This window comes from Mytilus californianus, unplaced genomic scaffold (assembly GCF_021869535.1).
Source record: "Mytilus californianus isolate M0D057914Y unplaced genomic scaffold, xbMytCali1.0.p SCAF_4, whole genome shotgun sequence".
Taxonomy (NCBI): domain Eukaryota; kingdom Metazoa; phylum Mollusca; class Bivalvia; order Mytilida; family Mytilidae; genus Mytilus; species Mytilus californianus.
In genome coordinates, this window is record NW_026262690.1 from 59669659 (window position 1) to 59690438 (window position 20780).

Sequence of the window (20780 nt, forward strand, 5' to 3'; positions counted from 1 at the left end):
ACTTTTTAATGCATTATTAGCTCACCTGACCTGAAAGGTCAAGTGAGCTTTTCTCATCACTTGGCGTCCGTCGTCCGTAAACTTTTACAAAAATCTTCTCCTCTGAAACTACTGGGCCAAATTTGACCAAACTTGGCCACAATCATCATTGGGGTATCTAGTTTAAAAAATGTGTCCGGTGACCCGGCCAACCAACCAAGATGGCCGCCATGGCTAAAAATAGAACATAGGGGTAAAATGTAGATTTTGGCTTATATCTCTGAAACCAAAGCATTTAGAGCAAATCTGACATGAGGTAAAATAGTTTATCAGGTCAAGATCTATCTGCCCTGAAATTTTCAGATGAATCGGACAACCCGTTGTTGGGTTGCTGCCCCTGAATTGGTAATTATAAGGAAATTTTGCCGTTTTTGGTTATTATCTTGAATATTATTATAGATAGAGATAAACTGTAAACAGCAATAATGTTCAGCGAAGTAAGATCTACAAATAAGTCAACATGACCAAAATGGTCAGTTGACCCCTTAAGGAGTTATTGCCCTTTATAGTCAATTTTCAACCATTTTTCGTAAATTTTTGTAATCTTTTACAAAAATCTTCTCCTCTGAAACTACTATGACAAATTTAACCAAACTTGTCCACAATCATCATTAGGGTATCTAGTTTAAAAAATGTGTCCGATGACCCTGCCCTCAAACCAAGATGGCCGACATGGCTAAAAAATAGTACATAGGGTAAAATGCAGTTTTTGGCTCATATCTCTGAAACCAAAGCATTTAGAGCAAATCTGATGAGGATAAAATTGTTCAATAGGTCAAGATCTATCTGCCCTCAAATTTTCAGACCAATCAGGCAACCCGTTGTTGGATTGCTGCCCCTGAATTGGTAATTTTAAGGAAATTTTGCCGTTTTTGGTTATTATCTTGAATATTATTATAGATAGAGATAAACTGTAAACAGCAATAATGTTCAGCAAAGTAAGATCTACAAATAAGTCAACTAGACCAAAATGGTCAGTTGACCCCTTAAGGAGTTATTGTCCTTTATAGTCAATTTTTAACCATTTTTCGTAAATTTTTGTAATTTTTTACAAAAATCTTCTCTGAAAATACTAAGACAAATTTAACCAAACTTGTCCACAATCATCATTAGGGTATCTAGTTTAAAAAATGTGTCCGATGACCCCGCCCGCGAACCAAGATTGCCTACATGGCTAAAAAATAGTACATAGGGTAAAATGCAGTTTTTGGCTCATATCTCTGAAACCAAAGCATTTAGAGCAAATCTGATGGGATAAAATTGTTCATTAGGTCAAGATCTATCTGTACTTAAATTTTCAGGCCAATCAGGTAACCCGTTGTCAGTGATATTGTTTGCCTCAAATTACAGCCGAAATTCGGCTTTTTCCCCTAGAGAAAATTCCCAATTACTAAAAAAAATGGCTTAAAATTCCTCCCAAAAAGTTTTACATTTTCCCCAAACAGTGATGGCATTGGTAGTAATGATTGTAAATATCGTATTCATGTTATTATTTTGATATTAGAAAGCACTTTTGAGATCCGGTTTTCTGATCAGAATCATCATGGTGTTTGTAACACATGTGGTTTTCAATGCATTAAGTACCATCATTGCTTCTGTTTCTTTCCCCTCTTAGAAAAGTACCTTTCAGGTTGAAAATGTCTGACAACCAAAATATACATGAAAAAACAGTGCAAAAAAGACTGCAAAGGTCGGCAAAAAATCGGAAATGTGTTTAGAAAAAATATACAAATTTCCCAATTTCAATAAAAAATATGCATTTTTCCCAATAAAAAACGGTAGAGGTAGTTTTGAAAAAAGACAACAATATCACTGGTTGTTGGGTTGCTGCCCCTGAATTGGTAATTTTAAGGACATTTTGCCGTTTTTGGTTATTATCTTGAATATTATTATAGATAGAGATAAGCTGTAAACAGCAATAATGTTCAGCAAAGTAAGATCTACAAATAAGTCAACATGACCTAAATGGTCAGTTGACCCCTTAAGGAGTAATTGCCCTTTATAGTCAATTTTTAACCATTTTTCGTAAATTTTTGTAATCTTTTACAAAAATCTTCTCCTCTGAAACTACTAAGACAAATTTAACAAACTTGTCCACAATCATCATTAGGGTATCTAGTTTAAAAAATGTGTCCGATGACCCTGCCCTTGAACCAAGATTGCCGACATGGCTAAAAAATAGTACATAGGGTAAAATGCAGTTTTTGGCTCATATCTCTGAAACCAAAGCATTTAGAGCAAATCTGATGAGGATAAAATTGTTCATTAGGTCAAGATCTATCTGTACTTAAATTTTCAGACCAATCAGGTAACCCGTTGTTGGGTTGCTGCCCCTGAATTGGTAATTTTAAGGAAATTTTGCCGTTTTTGGTTATTATCTTGAATATTATTATAGATAGAGATAAACTGTAGACAGCAATAATGTTCAGCAAAGTAAGATCTACAAATAAGTCAACATGACCAAAATGGTCAGTTGACCCCTTAAGGAGTTATTGCCCTTTATAGTCAATTTTTAACCATTTTTCGTAAATTTTTGTAATTTTTTACAAAAATCTTCCCCTCTGGAACTACTAAGACAAATTTAACCAAACTTGTCCACAATCATCATTAGGGTATCTAGTTTAAAAAATGTGTCCGATGACCCTGCCCTCGAACCAAGATGGCCGCCATGGCTAGAAAATAGTACATAGGGTAAAATGCAGTTTTTGGCACATATCTCTGAAACCAAAGCATTTAGAGCAAATCTGATGAGGATAAAATTGTTCATTAGGTCAAGATCTATCTGCCTTATAATTTTCAGACCAATCAGGCAGCACATTGTTGGGTTGCTGCCCCTGAATTGGTAATTTTAAGAAAATTTTGCAGCTTTTGGTTATTATCTTGAATATTATTATAGATAGAGATGAACTGTAAACAGCAATAATGTACAGCAAAGTTAGATCTACAAATAAGGCAACATGACCAAAATTGTCAATTGACCCCTCAAGGAGTTATTGCCCTTTATAGTCAATTTTTTACAATTTTCATAAATTTTGTAAATTTTTGTAAATTTTTACAAAGTATTTTCCACTGTAACTACCGGGCCAAGTTCATTATAGATAGAGATAATAGTAAGGAGCAAGAATGTTCAGTAAAGTAAGATATACAAACACATAACCATCACTAAAACACAATTTTGTCATGAATCCATCTGTGTCCTTTGTTTAATATGCACATAGACCAAGGTGAGCGACACAGGCTCTTTAGAGCCTCTAGTTGATTTATGTGATGAATATATGAAAGAATTATTTTGTAGGCTATTTCATATGTTGGTATTGGTGCTGGTGAAATTTACAAGGACCCTAACATCATAAATATGTGTCAAAGGTTAGAAGTCAATGCCAAATGGGGAAACAGACTGGCTAAAATAAAGGTAATTCTAAAAACATCATTCTGTGGATAACACATAACCAGCAAAAGCTTCTTCTTTTTATAATTTAATATTTCATTAAACTTAAAGAATCATTGTGTATGGTAATTATAAGTACAGGTAAATTGGCACAATTGAAACCTTTGGAAAATAACATTTGACGCAAATGATTCATCTTAAAAATAGTAATTGGCGCAAAAGGACTGCTGTCGAACATCAGGCTATTTGTAAAATGCTTAGATATAAAAAAGACTGGTTTGTTCAAGAAATCTTTGATAAAATATTTTGTTACTGGTAATATAAAGTTTTTATATTACAGATTAGTTTTAAGGATGCTTTCCAAATGCCAGTGAGTGAGAAGGCCAAATTACTACCTCAGGTGGCTCAGTCTGCTGGGGCTGACACAGAGTTGATCATAGACTTTTGCCAGTAAGATTTGTTTTTCATGCCATTCTGTATACTACAATAACTGTCAGAGCATCATAGATGTTGTCAAAACTACTTGAATTGTTACATTGTGAGGAATGATCCTTATGATGTTCTTTTCAAACTCTCTATTTTAGCAGTGACCAATTTTAGATGGTTGTTGAGGGGGCACTTCTTTCAATATAGAATAGAAACTATTTCTTAATCAATTTATCCTGAATAAATGTATCCTAATTGTCTAGGCAATAAAAAGACACTATTTATTATTAAAAATAAACAATCTTTTCTCATTTGTGTAAATTTTAACTTTGAAAAATGTTTTTATGGGAATATTAAGTTTATAATCAGTCAGTATCAGTCTACAAATGTTTATCTGTTTGTAAATACGACCATTACCTACATTGCTGTCGAAACAAATAACAAGTTTGGTGAAATTTATAAAGGAATATGTATGATATACTATAACTCAATTTTGTGGTTGATTTATCATAATTAAAGTGTACTTATATGAGTCATATTCTTTTTGTTACCTTGTTTTTTTTTGTGTTTTTTTTTTTAAAATTATTTCAAATAAACCATGTTTTTAGAGCCTTTGAAGTGGATACAGATGATGGTTTACTTATGTATCTGGAGCATGTATTTACTACAACAGAACATGGTACTCTGTCAGGACCAGATGTCAAAAAGATACAACTGAAGAAGGCTAAGACAGCTATAGATGGTATCCGTGATGAGGATACATTGTATGACAAATTACGAAAATTGTTTTATAAGGTAAAATGACAATTATCTTGTTATATTAACCCCAAAAAACTTAACTTTGATGTTCGAAGAAATATGTCAAAACTAAATAATATCTAATAAGAGAATTGCAATCAGTGTGGAAAAGTATTATTAGTGATATGTATACTGATTGTTTGAATGCATGCTGATTTTCACAGGGCCAGTTAAATTGGATTATTATATTCCCACTCTAGGAGTAGGGGCTATTTTGCAATCATCTTGTCTGTTTGTCTATTTACCCAACAAATATATTCTTCCCACTATTTTTCAGATCCTACTGAACAGAATCATTTCGTATTTGGTCAAAAGCTTGACAGTGATGAGTTGTAATATGTGGGCACTTTTAAGTTTAGTCAGACAGTTACTTCCTGATTACAAATATTTAAAATTTTTCCATATGTTGAATTTTGTCACACTTTTCTCAAGTACTACTAAAAATAGACTATTTTGTCAGCAGGTTGACAGTGATGAGTTGTAACTTTTAAGTGCTTTTCAGATCCTTCAGACACCTACTTGCTGTTTGTCAATACTTAGAATTTTCCATGTATTAATCAACTTATTATTTTTCGTCACACATTTTTCCATGATTACTGAACGCAATGACTTAATATCTAGTCTGCAATGTAACATGTGAAACACCTACTTCCTGTTTTCCAATACTACTGAATTACTAGTAGGGGAAAGCTAAGCAAGACAACACATGCCTTATTGTTTCCTTTGGAATCCTCTTAGTTCATCACAACCAGAATTTCATTTTATTTTGTCAAGTTATCTCTCTGTGTTTTCAATTTCAGACTGATCCTTATGATTATGAAAAATTAGATTTCTTGATGGAAGAAATGCGTAGAATAAATGATACACCAGAAAGTGAAAAGGTAACTACTTTTTTCATTTGATACAGTCAGATGTATTTCACCACTCGCAAGTTATGCCATATATTTCATATCAAAACACACCTTTTAATAAAATTGTCAAATACTTATTTCATGTCAGATTTTGATAAATTATTAACTGGATTTCCGATGGAAAATATCGGTTATTAATTTGGTGATGTACGGCGGGTGACTGCCAAACAGTGTCCTTGCAAAAACTGGAAAATCCTTTGACGAAATCTTTTCAAATTTAGATATGTTGTTTGCTATAACTAAATGAAGGTCAAGTTATATTTTCACGATTTTATCTTTTATCCTTGTTGAGTTAAGTAGCAAAAAGTGATACTTAGATTGATTTTGGCCTTTCCATATCTGAACCCTACAAAAATTCATTTATTGTTTTACTTGATCCATTTTTGACAGCCTCTTGTTACTATTAAACTCCTAAATGTGTACACTATTTTATGTAATATTCTTTCGCCATGTAATTAATGAGAAACTTTTATTTCAATACAAATCTTGAAATTAACTCATTCAGGCCATGTGAGCTTTTGCCATCAATTGGCATCCATCATAGTCAGTCTTTTCTGAAACTATTGGGCCAAATGTAACTTAAGTTTACCTGAATGTTACTTGGGGAATTTAGTTCAAAATTTGTAACCAGAGATTTAATCTGTCAACAAACATGGTCAATGTTGCTAAAATAGAACATAGGGGTAAAATGCTGTTTTTGGCTTTTTTTCTCAAAAACTTAAGCAGTTACACCATATTTGACAGGGAAAAAATGATCAGCTGGTCAAGGTATATCGCCTTTGAAATTTCCAAGTTTTTAGGTTAATATCTTGAAAACTATATCAGATAGAGAGATATTCTAAACAGTAAAAGTGATCTACTAATAAATCAACATGGCAGAAATCATCAATTGACCCCTTATAGGGTTATTTCCACTAAATGATATTTACTGATTTTTTTTGGAATTTTTGTCAAAAACTATAGTAGATGGAGAGAAACTTTAAAAAGCAAACAGATCAGCAAGTTAAGATCTTCCAGTTAGTCAATATGGCCAAAATATTTATTATTGTGCCAGATTTGCATATTGCTATTAATTATAGCTGTCTGATTACAAATAAGAGGATATATACTTTTATACTGTTACTCCTAATTGTATGTTTGTCAGTTAAAATTTGCAGTTAAACTTTTAATGATAAACTTTAATCATTAAAGCAAATTTGACTTTTTTTTTACAATATTCTTCAACTTCCATGATTTTACTATTTCTCGTTTTGATATGTTGCAGTTCTTCTTGATTAAATTCATGTCCAATACATTTTAATTAATTTGTTACAGCATGCAAAAGTATTATTTTACCTGAAGCAGTACAAGAGAAGAGCACCACCAAGTGAATTTGAAATTAACTATAGGCATCACAAAGATAATGAAGAGGTAAACATGAGTTTCATGCTATTATATTTCATTGACTAATTTAAGATTTAACATTTGGATCTTTGTATGGCCAAAACAATTGTTGACAAGGATATAGTTCTATTGTAGTTAAATCTGTGCTTATATAATTAAGGATTTACTATTAAATAACATTTTTTTTTTTAAAGATGATTAATTTCTTATCCTTTTTTTTTTTTCAGTCTCAGTACTTAGCACACTGTTGTACATACATTTACTAGTTTTCAGTACATTGAATTTGAAAGAAAATAACAGTGTACCTCTTATATAAGCTTGACTTTTTATCATATTGTATATACTTTGAGAAAGAAACTGGAATATCCTTAAATGATATACTTTACATTATAGATGAAGATATTGACTGATTCCCTGTCACCCTACAGTAGTACCAGGATACCATTACATCCACTCTTAGATGGTGCTAATGCTTGGAAAATTATAAGTATATATACATTATTCTCTAAAAAAAACAGAAGTGGAGCTTTAATAAAATAAAATTGGATACCAATATGGCTTTCTAAAGAATATAAATGGGATGGATATACATGAAACACAACACCCATGAATAAATACTAAAGTGTTCAATATATTAAAGTATGAACAATTTATTTACTGTTTTTGACAGCCCCAGAAGGTCTGTGGTGGTAAAGAGCTTGTAAAAACCCTTACAAGAAGATCAAGTCAAGCACCTTGGATGTAAAACATGTATTTATATTTGTTGATAACACTACACCAATATCTGTGAAAGAACATAAACTTAAAACAATTACTGTGCATAATAAAATGTTTTATTTTAAAGCTCCAGAACTAAGGAAAGATACAATTAGTAGTTGGCTTCCTGTTTCACAGTCACTGAAGGTAATGACAGTAAGGTTTAAGTAAGATAAGTTTCAGTACTTGAACATGTCACTTGACGGTATGCTTATGTAACAATGATGTCTCTACAGAATCTTAAGACACTGAAAAATTTATTCAGATATAACAGAAGTAAGGATGTTTGAAGTTAAATTTTGGCACAAAAGGAAATTGCAGAGAGTAGAATGTTTTTTGAGATGTTCATTAAAATTGTGAATGGAAATGGGGAATATGTCAAAGAGACAACAACCCGACCAAAGAGCAGACAACAGCCGAAGGCCACCAATGGGTCTTCAACGCAGTGAGAAAATCCCGCACCCTGAGGTGGTCCTCAGCTGTCCCCTAAATTAAATTATGTACTGGTTCAGTGAAAATGGACGTCACACTAAACTCCAAAACATATAAAGGAACTAAAATTAAAAAAACATACAAGACCAACAAAGGCCAGAGGCTCCTGACTTGGGACAGGCGCAAAAATGTGGTGGGGTTAAACATGTTTTGTGAGATCTCAACCCTCCCCCTCTAGCCAAAGTAGAATAAAGAAACACATAGCAATACACACAGTAAAACTCAGTTTAAAAGAAGTCTGAGTCCGATGTCAGAATAGGTAACAAAAGAAAGTAAGCAAAATGACAATGATACATAAATTAACAAAGGACTACTAGCAGTTACTGACATGCTAGCTCCAGACCTCAATTAAACTGATTGAAAGATTATGTCTTCATCATATGAAAATCAGGTACAATCCCTCCCGTTAGGGGGTTTAATATCATACCATCATAAAATATATGAGAAGAACATAACCCGTATCATGCCAACAACTGGTTTTAGAATAAATGTGTTTATTTCGGATGCAAAGACCCTATGAGTGAATCAATATTAATACCAAAATATGCAATCCTTAATGACCTGACAACAGTATTGTAACTATATTTCTTCCGAATAAGTCTGTTTAAAGGTCTGGTTAGCTTTTGAGGTGAATGCCGACATTTTTGTGCTTTGTAAAGAATATTACCATAAAATATTGGATGTGAAATACCTGAACTAATAAGATGTCTGCATGTTGATTTATATATACGAATGATGTCCTTGTACGGATGATAAAATTTAGTAAATGTTTTGACTAGTTTGTGATATCGAAAACCCTGGTGTAATAATTTTTCAGTAATACAGAGATTTCTTTCGTTGAAATCAAATACGTTGTTACATACACGAGCCAATCGAACAAGTTGAGATATATAAACACCATAAGATGGTGACAAGGGAACGTCACCATCTAAAAATGGATAATTAACAATAGGAAATGAAATCTCTTTTATCATAAATTTTGGTATTAAGCTTCCCGTTAAAGATATAGATATCAAGATCCTGGAAAGGACAGTGTTCATTGTTAGTATTAGCTTTATTTAAAGTCAGTTCGGCAGGATAAATTAGTCTTTTTATTGTCATCAGTTTTCATTTCTTGTATTCTCTTCATATTTTAATGAAGGTTTACTCTAAAACTTGGATGAGTTCATTATCAGAATAAGTTATATATGGAGAAACATTTTTGGTTGTGGGACTTAATAGATTGGGCAAATGTCAAATAAATATACATGTCATTAGGATAAGGCCAACTTTGTAAGGCCACAATAACTTTGAAAAACCTTATTGAAACTTTGGAAGAAGCCTTTTTGTTATCAAGAGTCTGAAGCAACGTTTTGAAATTTTTTATTTCATTTCTGTATTTTTTTTGATAAATTTACATTTTTTCTGCAGTTAACTTTTAGATATAGTCTGCAGTTAAAACATTTAAGACATCAATAACTTTGTTAAACCTTTATAGAATGTTATGAAACTTGTACAGAAGCTAATCCTCAAGATAAAAAATTAGCATCTAAAAAAAGCTTAATTAAACAAAATTGTATTTAACTGATAAATAGACTTAGTTTTCAACAGTTATTATTATACTTTTCATTGACAGCAGGCATGAGACAGCGTTCTGTGAAATTTTAAAGTTTTAAACATCATTATCTTACAAAAACTTCGTTTAAGCTTCTTCATCTAACCTTACAATATTTCAAAAACAGGGATTGCTTTAGGTAACAAACAAATTTACTGAAATACAACTACAAGTGTCATAGCAGCTGATTAAAGAAAGAAAAATGATTAAAAAGGATTTGAAAAGGAGATGATGTAAAGGTCAATATATTATTTCGACTTTAATCCATTGTGGAAATTTTTGGTAAAGCTGTGTTTTTGTTATTGCTGTCATTGGCACTGCACCACATTTTGTTTCATTTATTTAGATGTCAACTGATCAGATTTTCATTGTAACCATCCAAAATATGGTAAATTCCTATGTATCTACTGACAAAGAACCAGCAACTGTTAAGAGCCAGTGGAACTGGCAGAAGAAAGATGCTAACAAAGAGCTTTTGACTAATGTTAAGTCTTTACTGGAGAAAGTATCCAATTGTGAGATGGCGATGGCTTGTGGTAAATGGATGGTTACTCAGTTACCTTCTGGTAAGTTATCTGACACATTCTACAGTAAATATGCAGTGGGTTTGTTATTGGCTTGATGTTAATTTTATGCAGTTCATTGGTAAAATGCAAACCTAGAACTAAAGACATACCAGGTGAATGCCAAAAAAAAGGATACACATTCAAATTGTTATTACTTGTAATGTTGGCCGATTAGGGGGAAACCAATTATCAATTACAATCTGAGGTGTTATCAATTTGTAATTGGTTATTTTTCATTTTCAATATTATTTAATGCCATTTATTTTAAAATATAACTAAAAGTGGATAATTCCAAATTGAGATTTGTATTCTGTCTCATTTAAATTTAAATTTCTAGCATGATTTTTATGCCCCCGCCACAGTGGAGAGGGCATCAAGTGTTACGCATGTCTGTATGTCCGTCTGTACATCCCAAAATTAGTTTCTGTTCACTTTCTTTAGTTTGCCTCAACCAAATGTTATGAAACTTACACACAATGTTAATTACTACACAACTCAGATCGAGTTTGAATTTGGTTGGAGTCACTTGCACCATTCCAGAGTTATGTCCCTTTATACATGGAACAAAATGCTGAATTTTTCGTTTCCATTCTCTAAAGTTTGCCTCAACCAAATGTTATGAAACTTATATGCAATGCTTATTACTACAAAACTCAGATCAAGTTTGAACTTGGGTGGTGTCACTTTTACAATTCTCTAGTTATGTCCCTTTATAATGTTAAATGCAAGTAGGGGCATCATCTGTTTCCCATGGACACATGCTCCATTTATTTTTCTTTCTGGATGATAAAAACAACAGAAATTTGAGCAAAATAAGAAATATAAGTTAGAATTGATTTACCTTAACTCAATAAAAAAATTTAAAGATCAATTGTCAATATTTGTGAAAATTTCAGGTGCTGAGAAAGTTATGGGATTAGAAGGTTGTATATACCTTGCACAGAAATGGTATCAAGCTTTACCAGAAAGCAGGGTTAGTATTGTTTTGTTGACACTAAAATATATAAACGTAGTATTTTTTACAATTTTGTTATGTGAAATGGTAGTTGATTTAACTATTTAAAATAGTTGAAATACATTAAGAGTCATTTAAAAAAATAATTTATAGACTACAGACAAAGAAAAGGCCAAGGCTGCTGTGATTAAGTTCAATGCTATGTGGAGAAGATTGGCTACAGAACAGATATTATTCCTACATGGAATACGGACACCAGAACTTCATAAACAGGCAGACAAACCTAAACAGTTGATTGTAGCATTGTATGAACATCCTTGTATTGTTGACACTACAGAAGATGCTGATGTACCAGGTAGTCAAATTATAGTAGAGTATTGTTATTGATGGTCATTCTGTATTAGAATATCCTCCAATAGAACTACAACCTGACACAGTTCCTTTACCGTAATCAACCAGTTCATTTTTACTATAGATATATCCCTTAGTAAATTAGGGCTGTTCAAAAATTGATTGTGGTGGAAGGGATTTATTAATTGTGGGTTGTCGCATTATCCATAAAATTTTGTGAGAATGATAAGTAAAAATCAATGTTATAATATGAGTTATAAGGGTCTAAAAAAAGGTACTTTCCATGCTTTGTATAAAAATGAAAATGTATTTAACTGCTTATGATGATACTTATTTGTGCATGGATCTTTCCACTAAGATTGGTTCTATTATGAAATAGTAGAGTTATCACTCCTTGCACAAGTGAGAGTGGATAGGAGGAGACTTGCATCTATTATAAAACAACCTTTTATTCCCTATTGTTTAAAGTTAATACCGGCTGCAGAAAGTATGCAAGATTGTGTTGATGTGTTTGTACAGCTGAAAACTATAACAGGTTCCTAGAAGCATTTAGCTCTAATAGTAACTTTTTATTTTCAGACATCCATACAGTTGTAGAAGAAGTTGCCAATTTAAATGACATTAATCTACAATGTATGATGGTAGAGTTGTTACAGAAATGGCTGCCATCTGCTTCCTCGAAACAGCAGGACGCTGATACTGTAGGTGTTCATATTGTTATTTATAGTGTTTAGGTTTAATTAGAAGTTAGGGCTATTCAATTAAAATGTATGTGGGAGGGTAGGAAGGGACTTTCAAAATATCCCTACAACCAAGAACCATTTTTTAGATAATTTTGCATAATGGTAATAGATGCATACTGAAAAAAGACCCATGACCCACATTCAATAATTAAACTTCCCTTCCTACCCTCCAAAATACATTTTAATGGAATAGCACTGTTTTTGCCATATGTTACTATAAAGCCATGTTAAGTTAAATTAAGATGTCTTTGAATTTTCCCATGTCATGATGAAAGACTGTAAGATAAAAAATAATACAACATCCAAAAAAGGAGTAGGTCCGGTAAGGGCCAATTTTGGCCTCAAATTTCAGGTTGATATGACGAAGGATTTTGGACACTTTTTGAACACTAAAGTGTCTATTTCAGTTGATTCTATCAGTTTATGTGAAAGATTTTCACTGATTTAGTCATTAAAAACGCTCCGATTCAAGCTTAAATATGAAAAATATATCAAATATGCCAAAAATGTCACTTTTCAGATGGTTTTTGTCAAAAATGAAAGTGGCCGCATCCGTGTTCATCCTCAACCTTTATATATGTTATGTATTATCATCAAATACAACTTACATTTCAATATTTAGAATGAACACAAATGCGGCCACTTTCATTTTAGACGGAAACCGTCTAAAATTTAACTAAAATGCTAAAATTGTGAAGATTTCAGTAATTTAGCCTGACTAAAGGTTGCTAGTACCCGATACATGTGCATTGTATTGTCAAAAACAACCCATATTTATGTAGCAGAAGCATTCTTCTTACCAATAAATAACTTAAAGTTTACATTTTAACCATTTTGTAAAACTGCTATATTTTGGGGCCAAAAAGGGGTCTTACTGGACCTACTCCTTTATAATTCTGAGATTCAAGTGAGAGGGTAAGAAAAAATATAAATAGGGACTGTCTAGAATGTTTTAACATTGCAGATTCAGCTAAATCCTGCTAACAGACATACACAGACTGTACACTTGCAAATTATTTTTTTTAGTGAATTTCTCAATAAAGGAATTTTGATAATAAAAAAATCTTTTTCAGACTGCAACATTTAATTTTGACAACCTTAAACTTGGTAATGAAACAGTGAGTACTGATGATGATGAAGATGATCAGAATTTGAAAAGGTAAATGCCATTTTGTATTATTTAAACTAGAGTACATTCTTATGAGATTTTCCCAAGTGTTACATGCAACAGTATATAACAAACCCCTTATTAACCAGAATATGTATGCAAAGAGCAAGTTATGGTGTATAACATGCAGGAAAGACCCACATGTTTTGCTGGCCATTTAAGCTGAAGAACATTGACAAATGGATAGATTCCCTTGCAGTATCGGCCATGCAGTATTTTGCTTTAGATTGTTTATATGAATTAGTTTAAAACACATTTGAAAATGTGAAAAAGATACAAGTTTCTGGTATTCATTTTGAATTCGAATTTTTCTTTTGTGTACTAGTAATCAGGTGACCAAAACTTTAAGACATGTATCATCATACTGTTATATAAAAGTATAGACAAGCAACAGAGCATATCCATTATGGCAGTTTCCATGCATGAAGAATAAAAACGAAACTTTAAACATAAAAGATGTTAAAGTTATGGAATGCACACAAAAGGACAATGATAGAAGAAAACAACAAATATAAAAAAGAAAAAAAGTAAATAATTAAGGAAATGGATAGAACCATCAAAGTTGATGTAATTTGTGTGTTTTGATCATTTGAAATATAACAAATTAATCTTAGCAGTTACAAGTAAGAAACATTTCTAATTTTCAGGGTTATGTACTTACTAAGAAGAGGCGACAGAGAGCAAAACCTTGTGTACCTCATTGAGTTTGTTTTCACGGTAAGTAACCCCAGCATTTTAATTTGAAGCAGAAAGAAGGGTTGACTGTTTTTTAGTTATTTGCACAGATATTTTGTGCTTTTGACTGCAGTACTCAGGAAGTACTTTAATTTTTTGTTTCCAGTTTGGCTGGTTTGTGTGGAATAAGAGTTAGGTTGGTTTTCTGAACTGATGGCTTTAAGCTATGAAGTCGTCTTAAAATATTAAATTCTAGGTTTTTGTTCTGCCTCTAAGGTGGCCTATTCGAGACTAAGTGGTAGTGTTTCCAGCTGCTAACAATTGATTTTCTTCCTTGAAACAATACATTTTATCATTGTGCCAAATAGAAGAATGTAATGTGTTTCATGGCTGGTAATTAAGATCACTAATTACTTTTGTTTTAATGGAGATTCTTTTTTAGGGGGAGTGGGGTGCAGGGGTGCTCTTTCTTTGAAAAACCAAGATCATTGAATTTGAATGATTTTTGTTTTGCAGTCTGACCAGACACAGGAGAGAACCAATATGTGTAAGTTAAGAGCTCTTCACTGTCTATTGGAACTTGGAGAAGAGAAACTTCTCAAAGATTTAGTCGCCAGATCATTTGATGACCTTAGGTAAGTATAAAGTAGTTTAATGGGGTACACCAGTGTAATTGTTTGGTATATGGCACATGTATATTGATCCTTTTTTTCTAATGAATTTACCTCAAACATGTCAAATGTATTGTAAAAGAAGATATGATTCTTTTCAATGCCTTGCTTGGTTTCTTTTATTGTCGGTTGTCCACCCCAGTTTAAGTTCAGGTAGTTTGATCATTATGGCCCAGGCCTACTAATTGACAGAGACCTATAGTTATCAGCTTCTTTGTCTGTCTATCCACCACAAATAGTTTCCACTCTCTAGCTTTAAAAACCCTTGGGAGTTCAGTGATATAACGTGACATAATTATTCACCAACACTAGAAGGTGTGTTGCACACACGGTAGAAAACTACATGGTCAAAAACATAGTTCAACTTGGCCACTCTTGTTTAAGACATTAAATTAATATATATAAATATAATCAAATGTCCAGGAAAAGCCTACATCAGCTAAGAAATATGAAAAAATATAATTTCACCATTAAATTTCAGCAAATGTCCTTTCTAGTCATGATTTTTAAGTATAACCCCAAAACATTGAAATATATAACGTAATTATATTGTAGAGAACTGATGAAGACTTTAACATACTTAGTGGAACTGGAAAAACTTCATATTCTCCACTCTGTTGAAACATTCCAGGAATCTAATAAAGAGGGACTCATAAAAGGCATTTGGAGGAATCATTACCATCAAAAATCTGTAAGCATTCAATCTGTAATTGACAAAGGCTGGATAGAATTTTTTTTTAAATCAGATGCTTATATATATGGATAAAAGGAGTATATATATAAGAGAGCCTAAGATTGTATTGAAACATTATCTGATGTGAATTGACTGATTCAGTTTGATATTAATTGGTCTAAATGTGGTTTGACTGTGTATATTAAGTCTTAGCAGTCCTGTAAAAAGGTGCACCAGTCTTGATATAGTAAAGGTCTGATAATTAGAAACACATGAGGAATTAAAGATACTTTGCCACTGAAGTTCATTTTTATAGTATAATATTGATCAGCCTTACTTGAGTCATATATATATACTACCATTTTATACTTTAGTGACTTTAAGCAAATTTGTGTTAAGGTTTATTTCTTATGACTAACGGCCTAAACAGAACCCAGAAAGTCTTTATTTACCATGCATATGTTTTTTAGCACGAACAAATTGTTTCTGATACTGACTATTGGTTTTTATGCTGTTAATTCATTGTCATAAATTTTGGATTTAGATCAAAGTGGTAGCTTTTTAAGGTTGATTTATACAGGTGAATGTGGTGTAATTGTATCATATATCATCTTAGCTCTTTTAAATTTCATTTGAAGATGCCTATTATCTGCAAGCCTGAAATAAATTCTATTATAGTGCCACTATGTATGGTTTGACAAAAACATGCTGTTACTTAAGTACTTTTTCTGATTTTATCATCCCTTTCGAAATCTTTTATCTATATCTTATTTAATGTTTTGCAGGCTGCATTGTTAGTAGCTGGTATGTGTCTAGATTTTAAGGTTCATGAGAAACAGCTGTGGAATGGAGTTCTCCAACAAATATTATCATTTGAACTGGTGGGTTTATTTTTAGCTCACCTGGCCCAAGTTAGCTTTTCTCATCACTTGGCGTCTGTCGTTGTTTGTTAACTTTTACAAAAAACTCCTTCTCTGAAAATACTCTACTGGGCCAAATTTAACCAAACTTGGCGACAATCATTACTGGGGTATCTAGTTAATAAAATGTGTCTGATGACCTCCACCGTCATTTAAAATGGCCGGCATGATTAAAAATATAAAATAGGATTAAAATGCAAGTTTTGTCTATTATCTTGAAAACTGCTATGAATAGAGAAAAACTGTCAAGGGCAGAAATGTTCAGAATGATGAGATCTACCTTTTATCCCTTACATCAAAATTGTCAGATTACTTCTTATAGGAGTTATTGCCCTTAAATGACAAATTTTACAATTTTTTTATTTTTGGTTATTATCTTGATAATTATAATACATAGAGAAAAACTTTTAATCAGCAAGACAAGATCTACAAATATGTCCACATGGTCAAAATTGTCAGATGACTCCTTATTGGAGTTATTGCCCTTTAATGACGGTTTTTATTAATTTTTTGCATTTATGCTTAATATCTTAGAAACCATAATAGATAGATAGAAACTTGAATAAGCAAAAATGATCAGCAAGACAAGATCTACAAATAAGTGAACATGGTTGAAATCATTGGACGACTCTTTATTGAAGTTATTGCCCTTTAGTGATGATTTTTATGCCCCATCTAAGGGCATTATGTTTTTCGGTCTTTGCGTCTGTTCATCCGTCTGTCCCGCTTCAGGTTAAAGTTTTTGGTCAAGGTAGTTTGATGAAGTTGAAGTCCAATCAACTTGAAACTTAGTACACATGTTTCCTATGATATGATCTTTGTAATTTTAATGCCAAATTAGAGTTTTGACCCCAATTTCACGGTCCACTGAACATAGAAAATGATATTTCGAGTGGGGCATCCGTGTACTATGGACACATTCTTGTTACCAATATTTTGTGTTTTTGTCTAATATCTGAAATGCACATTTTAATAATGAGAATACTTGAGAAAAATTGGTGTTGGCTTTAGCTGTTTATAGTAGAAATGATCAAGACTTCCTTAGAATATATAACAATAGATTTATACTGGTTTAGTATTATTTAGAAGCAAAAATGGCTTGAACTATCCATAGTGTATCCAGGTTTATTAATACTTTATTTGTTTATCATATCAACCAACTTGTGTAGCAGCCAGAACAGTAAGTAAACTATACTGTTTTTATTCTGCATTATAAGAGATTAGTCTGACCAAGCTTAATCATTGAACAATGATGTAATACCCAGCTTTCACTATTATTCTATGCTATATGCATCACTTGTTTTTTTCCCTAGATGGAGAACCTGGAATACATTTTGATGAGACTTAACAGTGTCCCTGATGTATGGCAAATAGCAATTTATCCTAAAGCTTGGCAAACTGTTCTGGTTTCTCCACTGACCAAAGGTAAAGTCAAGTGTTATACATTATTTTGATAGTATTTACTTAGTTTATAGTGCAATGTCATGAAAGTAGAAATGGTTGCAAGTTTTTAATGTTGCTTGCTTCATATACAATTTTTGTCATCTTTTTATTTTTTGGTGCCATTACTTCTATATAATTGAAAGTAAATTTGAATTTTAGATTTGTCTGCTGCATAGTCTGCTGTTAATCAGAAGATAGCTAACATATCTATATCATTTGAAGAGGATAATGAATTAACCATCATAATGATCAAATTTGTATAAAAACTTAAATAGGAAGGATTACGTGGGAAATCTTCTTCAACCTTTCTCTAATAATGACAGATAATGTTTTGCAGGTTGATTGCTTTTGAAGCATAGCTGAATAATATATTTGTTGATCACCTAAATTGTAAACACCTCTATTTCAGTGGTTGCTCCTTTAAGTTCAGAGCAGCTTGAGTCATGTGTTCACAGTTTCAATTTATTAAAACGGTATGTATATTTCTTTAATACTAATAAGTTTGGATATCAACAAGTATAATATCAGTAACCATACTTTTAATTTCTTGAGTAATTTTACAGTGGGAAAAAATAAGAAAAGTTATACATAAATTTTCCGTATAAAATTTTAAGTTTTGCCGAAGGTAAGGCATGTTTGACCAGAGAGTAACATGAGGGCTTTTAGTCTGTGAATTATAACCAGTGTAAAGAAGTAATGTATTTCTGTTTGTAGATGTCCTATCCTTCATTGCCTAGATATGTCTGTGTTTGTACAACATTTCCTACGACTAGAAATGGAGGTCTGTGCTTTAAGTTGTCTGCTGTTCTCTGGAGAAGAAGAATCTATACAGGTAAATATTTAATAGAATTTTTGAATAGTATATCATATTACAAGTGGTATTCAACCAAATGTGATATGTAATTGACAGTGAAGACCAAGGGTCCGGAAACGGTCATATTTGCCAGTCATGTCCTAAGATGAAACTATTTGTCCTAAACGAGTAATTGGGATTTAGGACAAATTTTATTTTTTTACAGAAGTAATTTTGGTCATTTCATTGACTGAATGTTTGAAATCGGATAATGACGGATTTCTTAATCGCCATTTTGCACTTGTGATCACTTGTTTTTGTTTATAATCCCTTTCCTGTAATAAAACTGCCACTACAGTAGTTTGATAACCTGAGGGCCCTCCAAATATCTATATCAATGCCTCCGGGAAACATTGGCTAATGATCGCTAATCACTTTTTTAATACCTGTGATTTTAATTCACACTTGACAGTGATCACAAGCTCAGAATAATATCTTTAAAACATTTAAGTTCCCTGACAAGTGTATTCATTATTTATATACTTTTCATCAAAGACAGTCATCAATTCTGATTTAAAAATTAAATCTAAATTTACGTAGAAAAAAAGTATTTTTTCATGAGTAACACATGTGCTTTATTTTCTATGTAATACGCATGCGTGAAATTGTCTTCATCAAATTTGATATTTAATCGTACAATGCAAATTGATTTCATGCTAAATTAAACGAGTGCAACTATTATCTGTTATATGCAAACACTTTTAAAGGTAATAAAATAAAAAAGCCATAAAAAGCCGGTGATTTCCTGTCAATTTGATAAACAAAACAAATCCCGGAAATGAATCCGGAATTATTCGTACTTTAAAATATTGCAAACTTCCGGTTTTAACTTTTGTCAACGAAAGAAACGTAAGCAATGTCTGAGAAATTAACCATTTTGAGTCATTAAAATCATTTCAATTTAAGACTGTTGCCTTCCCTTAACTGTCCTTCATGGTAATGGTAAGACATTTACTTAGTAAATGCGATGAAACAGCAATACAAGTTCGTCATGTTCGTTGAAGCTATGAATATAGTCAAGTTGAAATCGACAATTTTGAAAAGGGGCACCAACTTTTCAAACATCTGAAAATGACCGAAATTGTCTGGAAAAATTTACGGATCCTTGGTGAAGACTATTTAGTTCTTACATGTCAATCTTTCACCATTTGATATTAATGTATATCTACCATTTCCCTTATTTTGAATTTTTAAATGGGTATTTCAGGAAGTTAATTGTTTTTTTTAAAGAATGAATCTAATAGACAATAATCAAATCTTTGTTATGCCTAACTATAAATATGGCCATGAAATATAGGTAAATCCTTTCCCATTTATTCTTACATTTTACTATATGGGCTTGATATGAGTTATTTTCCCATGTTACAATTTTGTTCTGCAACATGGTGCTTAGGGCTTATATCTCACACTTCAGTTAATTCTTGCATTTAGGTCCTTAGTGTCATGGGGGCCTCGGTGGCCCGAGAGGTCTAAGTAGTTACTACTGTAATCACTAGCCAGTCAACACTGAGGTTGTGAGTTAGAATTCTGCTCGTGCGAGTGCACTCGACTCCAATCTTAATTGACTAGGATTGACAGTTTTCCTATCGAAGGTCGGTGGTTTTCTCCAGGCACTCCGGCTTCCTCCATCAATAAAAACTGACCGCCACGAAATAGCCCACCAAAAAATCAAAAATCAACCTTAGTGTCATTATTTTTTGACAGGGCATCTATTTCCATTGCAGTTTTAAATTCTTAATTGATAATATTGGTAAGTCAAAGATAATAGATGAAGAAAAAACATAATTATTCAAGGGATAATCTTAAAGAGTTTCAGAGAAAAAAGGATTGCCTTGTATCTTATGATTTTAATAAGACTAATGGATATCAATTTTGATATTTGAATATTTTATCTTCCTGTATGTGATCATTTTTGTCTCGCCTGCGACCAAAGTAGCAGTATGTGAGACATAGGTATTACTAAACTATTTTTATA

The 20780-nt window shown here is 32.2% G+C and overlaps 1 protein-coding gene across 1 annotated transcript in view; it reads left to right on the top strand.

Annotated features, from left to right (window-relative positions):
• The window catches only part of LOC127736991 (kinetochore-associated protein 1-like), a 78744-nt gene that overhangs the window by 53839 nt on the left and 4125 nt on the right, over positions 1-20780 (top strand). Inside the window, exons 40-58 of the mRNA XM_052247547.1 lie at positions 3335-3451; positions 3768-3877; positions 4462-4648; positions 5452-5532; positions 6877-6972; positions 7339-7432; positions 7790-7848; positions 10134-10353; positions 11250-11326; positions 11462-11663; positions 12239-12360; positions 13476-13561; positions 14218-14287; positions 14762-14880; positions 15472-15607; positions 16375-16470; positions 17823-17934; positions 18362-18425; positions 18667-18784. Of these exons, the coding sequence (XP_052103507.1) occupies positions 3335-3451; positions 3768-3877; positions 4462-4648; positions 5452-5532; positions 6877-6972; positions 7339-7432; positions 7790-7848; positions 10134-10353; positions 11250-11326; positions 11462-11663; positions 12239-12360; positions 13476-13561; positions 14218-14287; positions 14762-14880; positions 15472-15607; positions 16375-16470; positions 17823-17934; positions 18362-18425; positions 18667-18784 (2166 nt within the window). The remainder of the gene's footprint in view (positions 1-3334; positions 3452-3767; positions 3878-4461; positions 4649-5451; positions 5533-6876; positions 6973-7338; positions 7433-7789; positions 7849-10133; positions 10354-11249; positions 11327-11461; positions 11664-12238; positions 12361-13475; positions 13562-14217; positions 14288-14761; positions 14881-15471; positions 15608-16374; positions 16471-17822; positions 17935-18361; positions 18426-18666; positions 18785-20780) is intronic.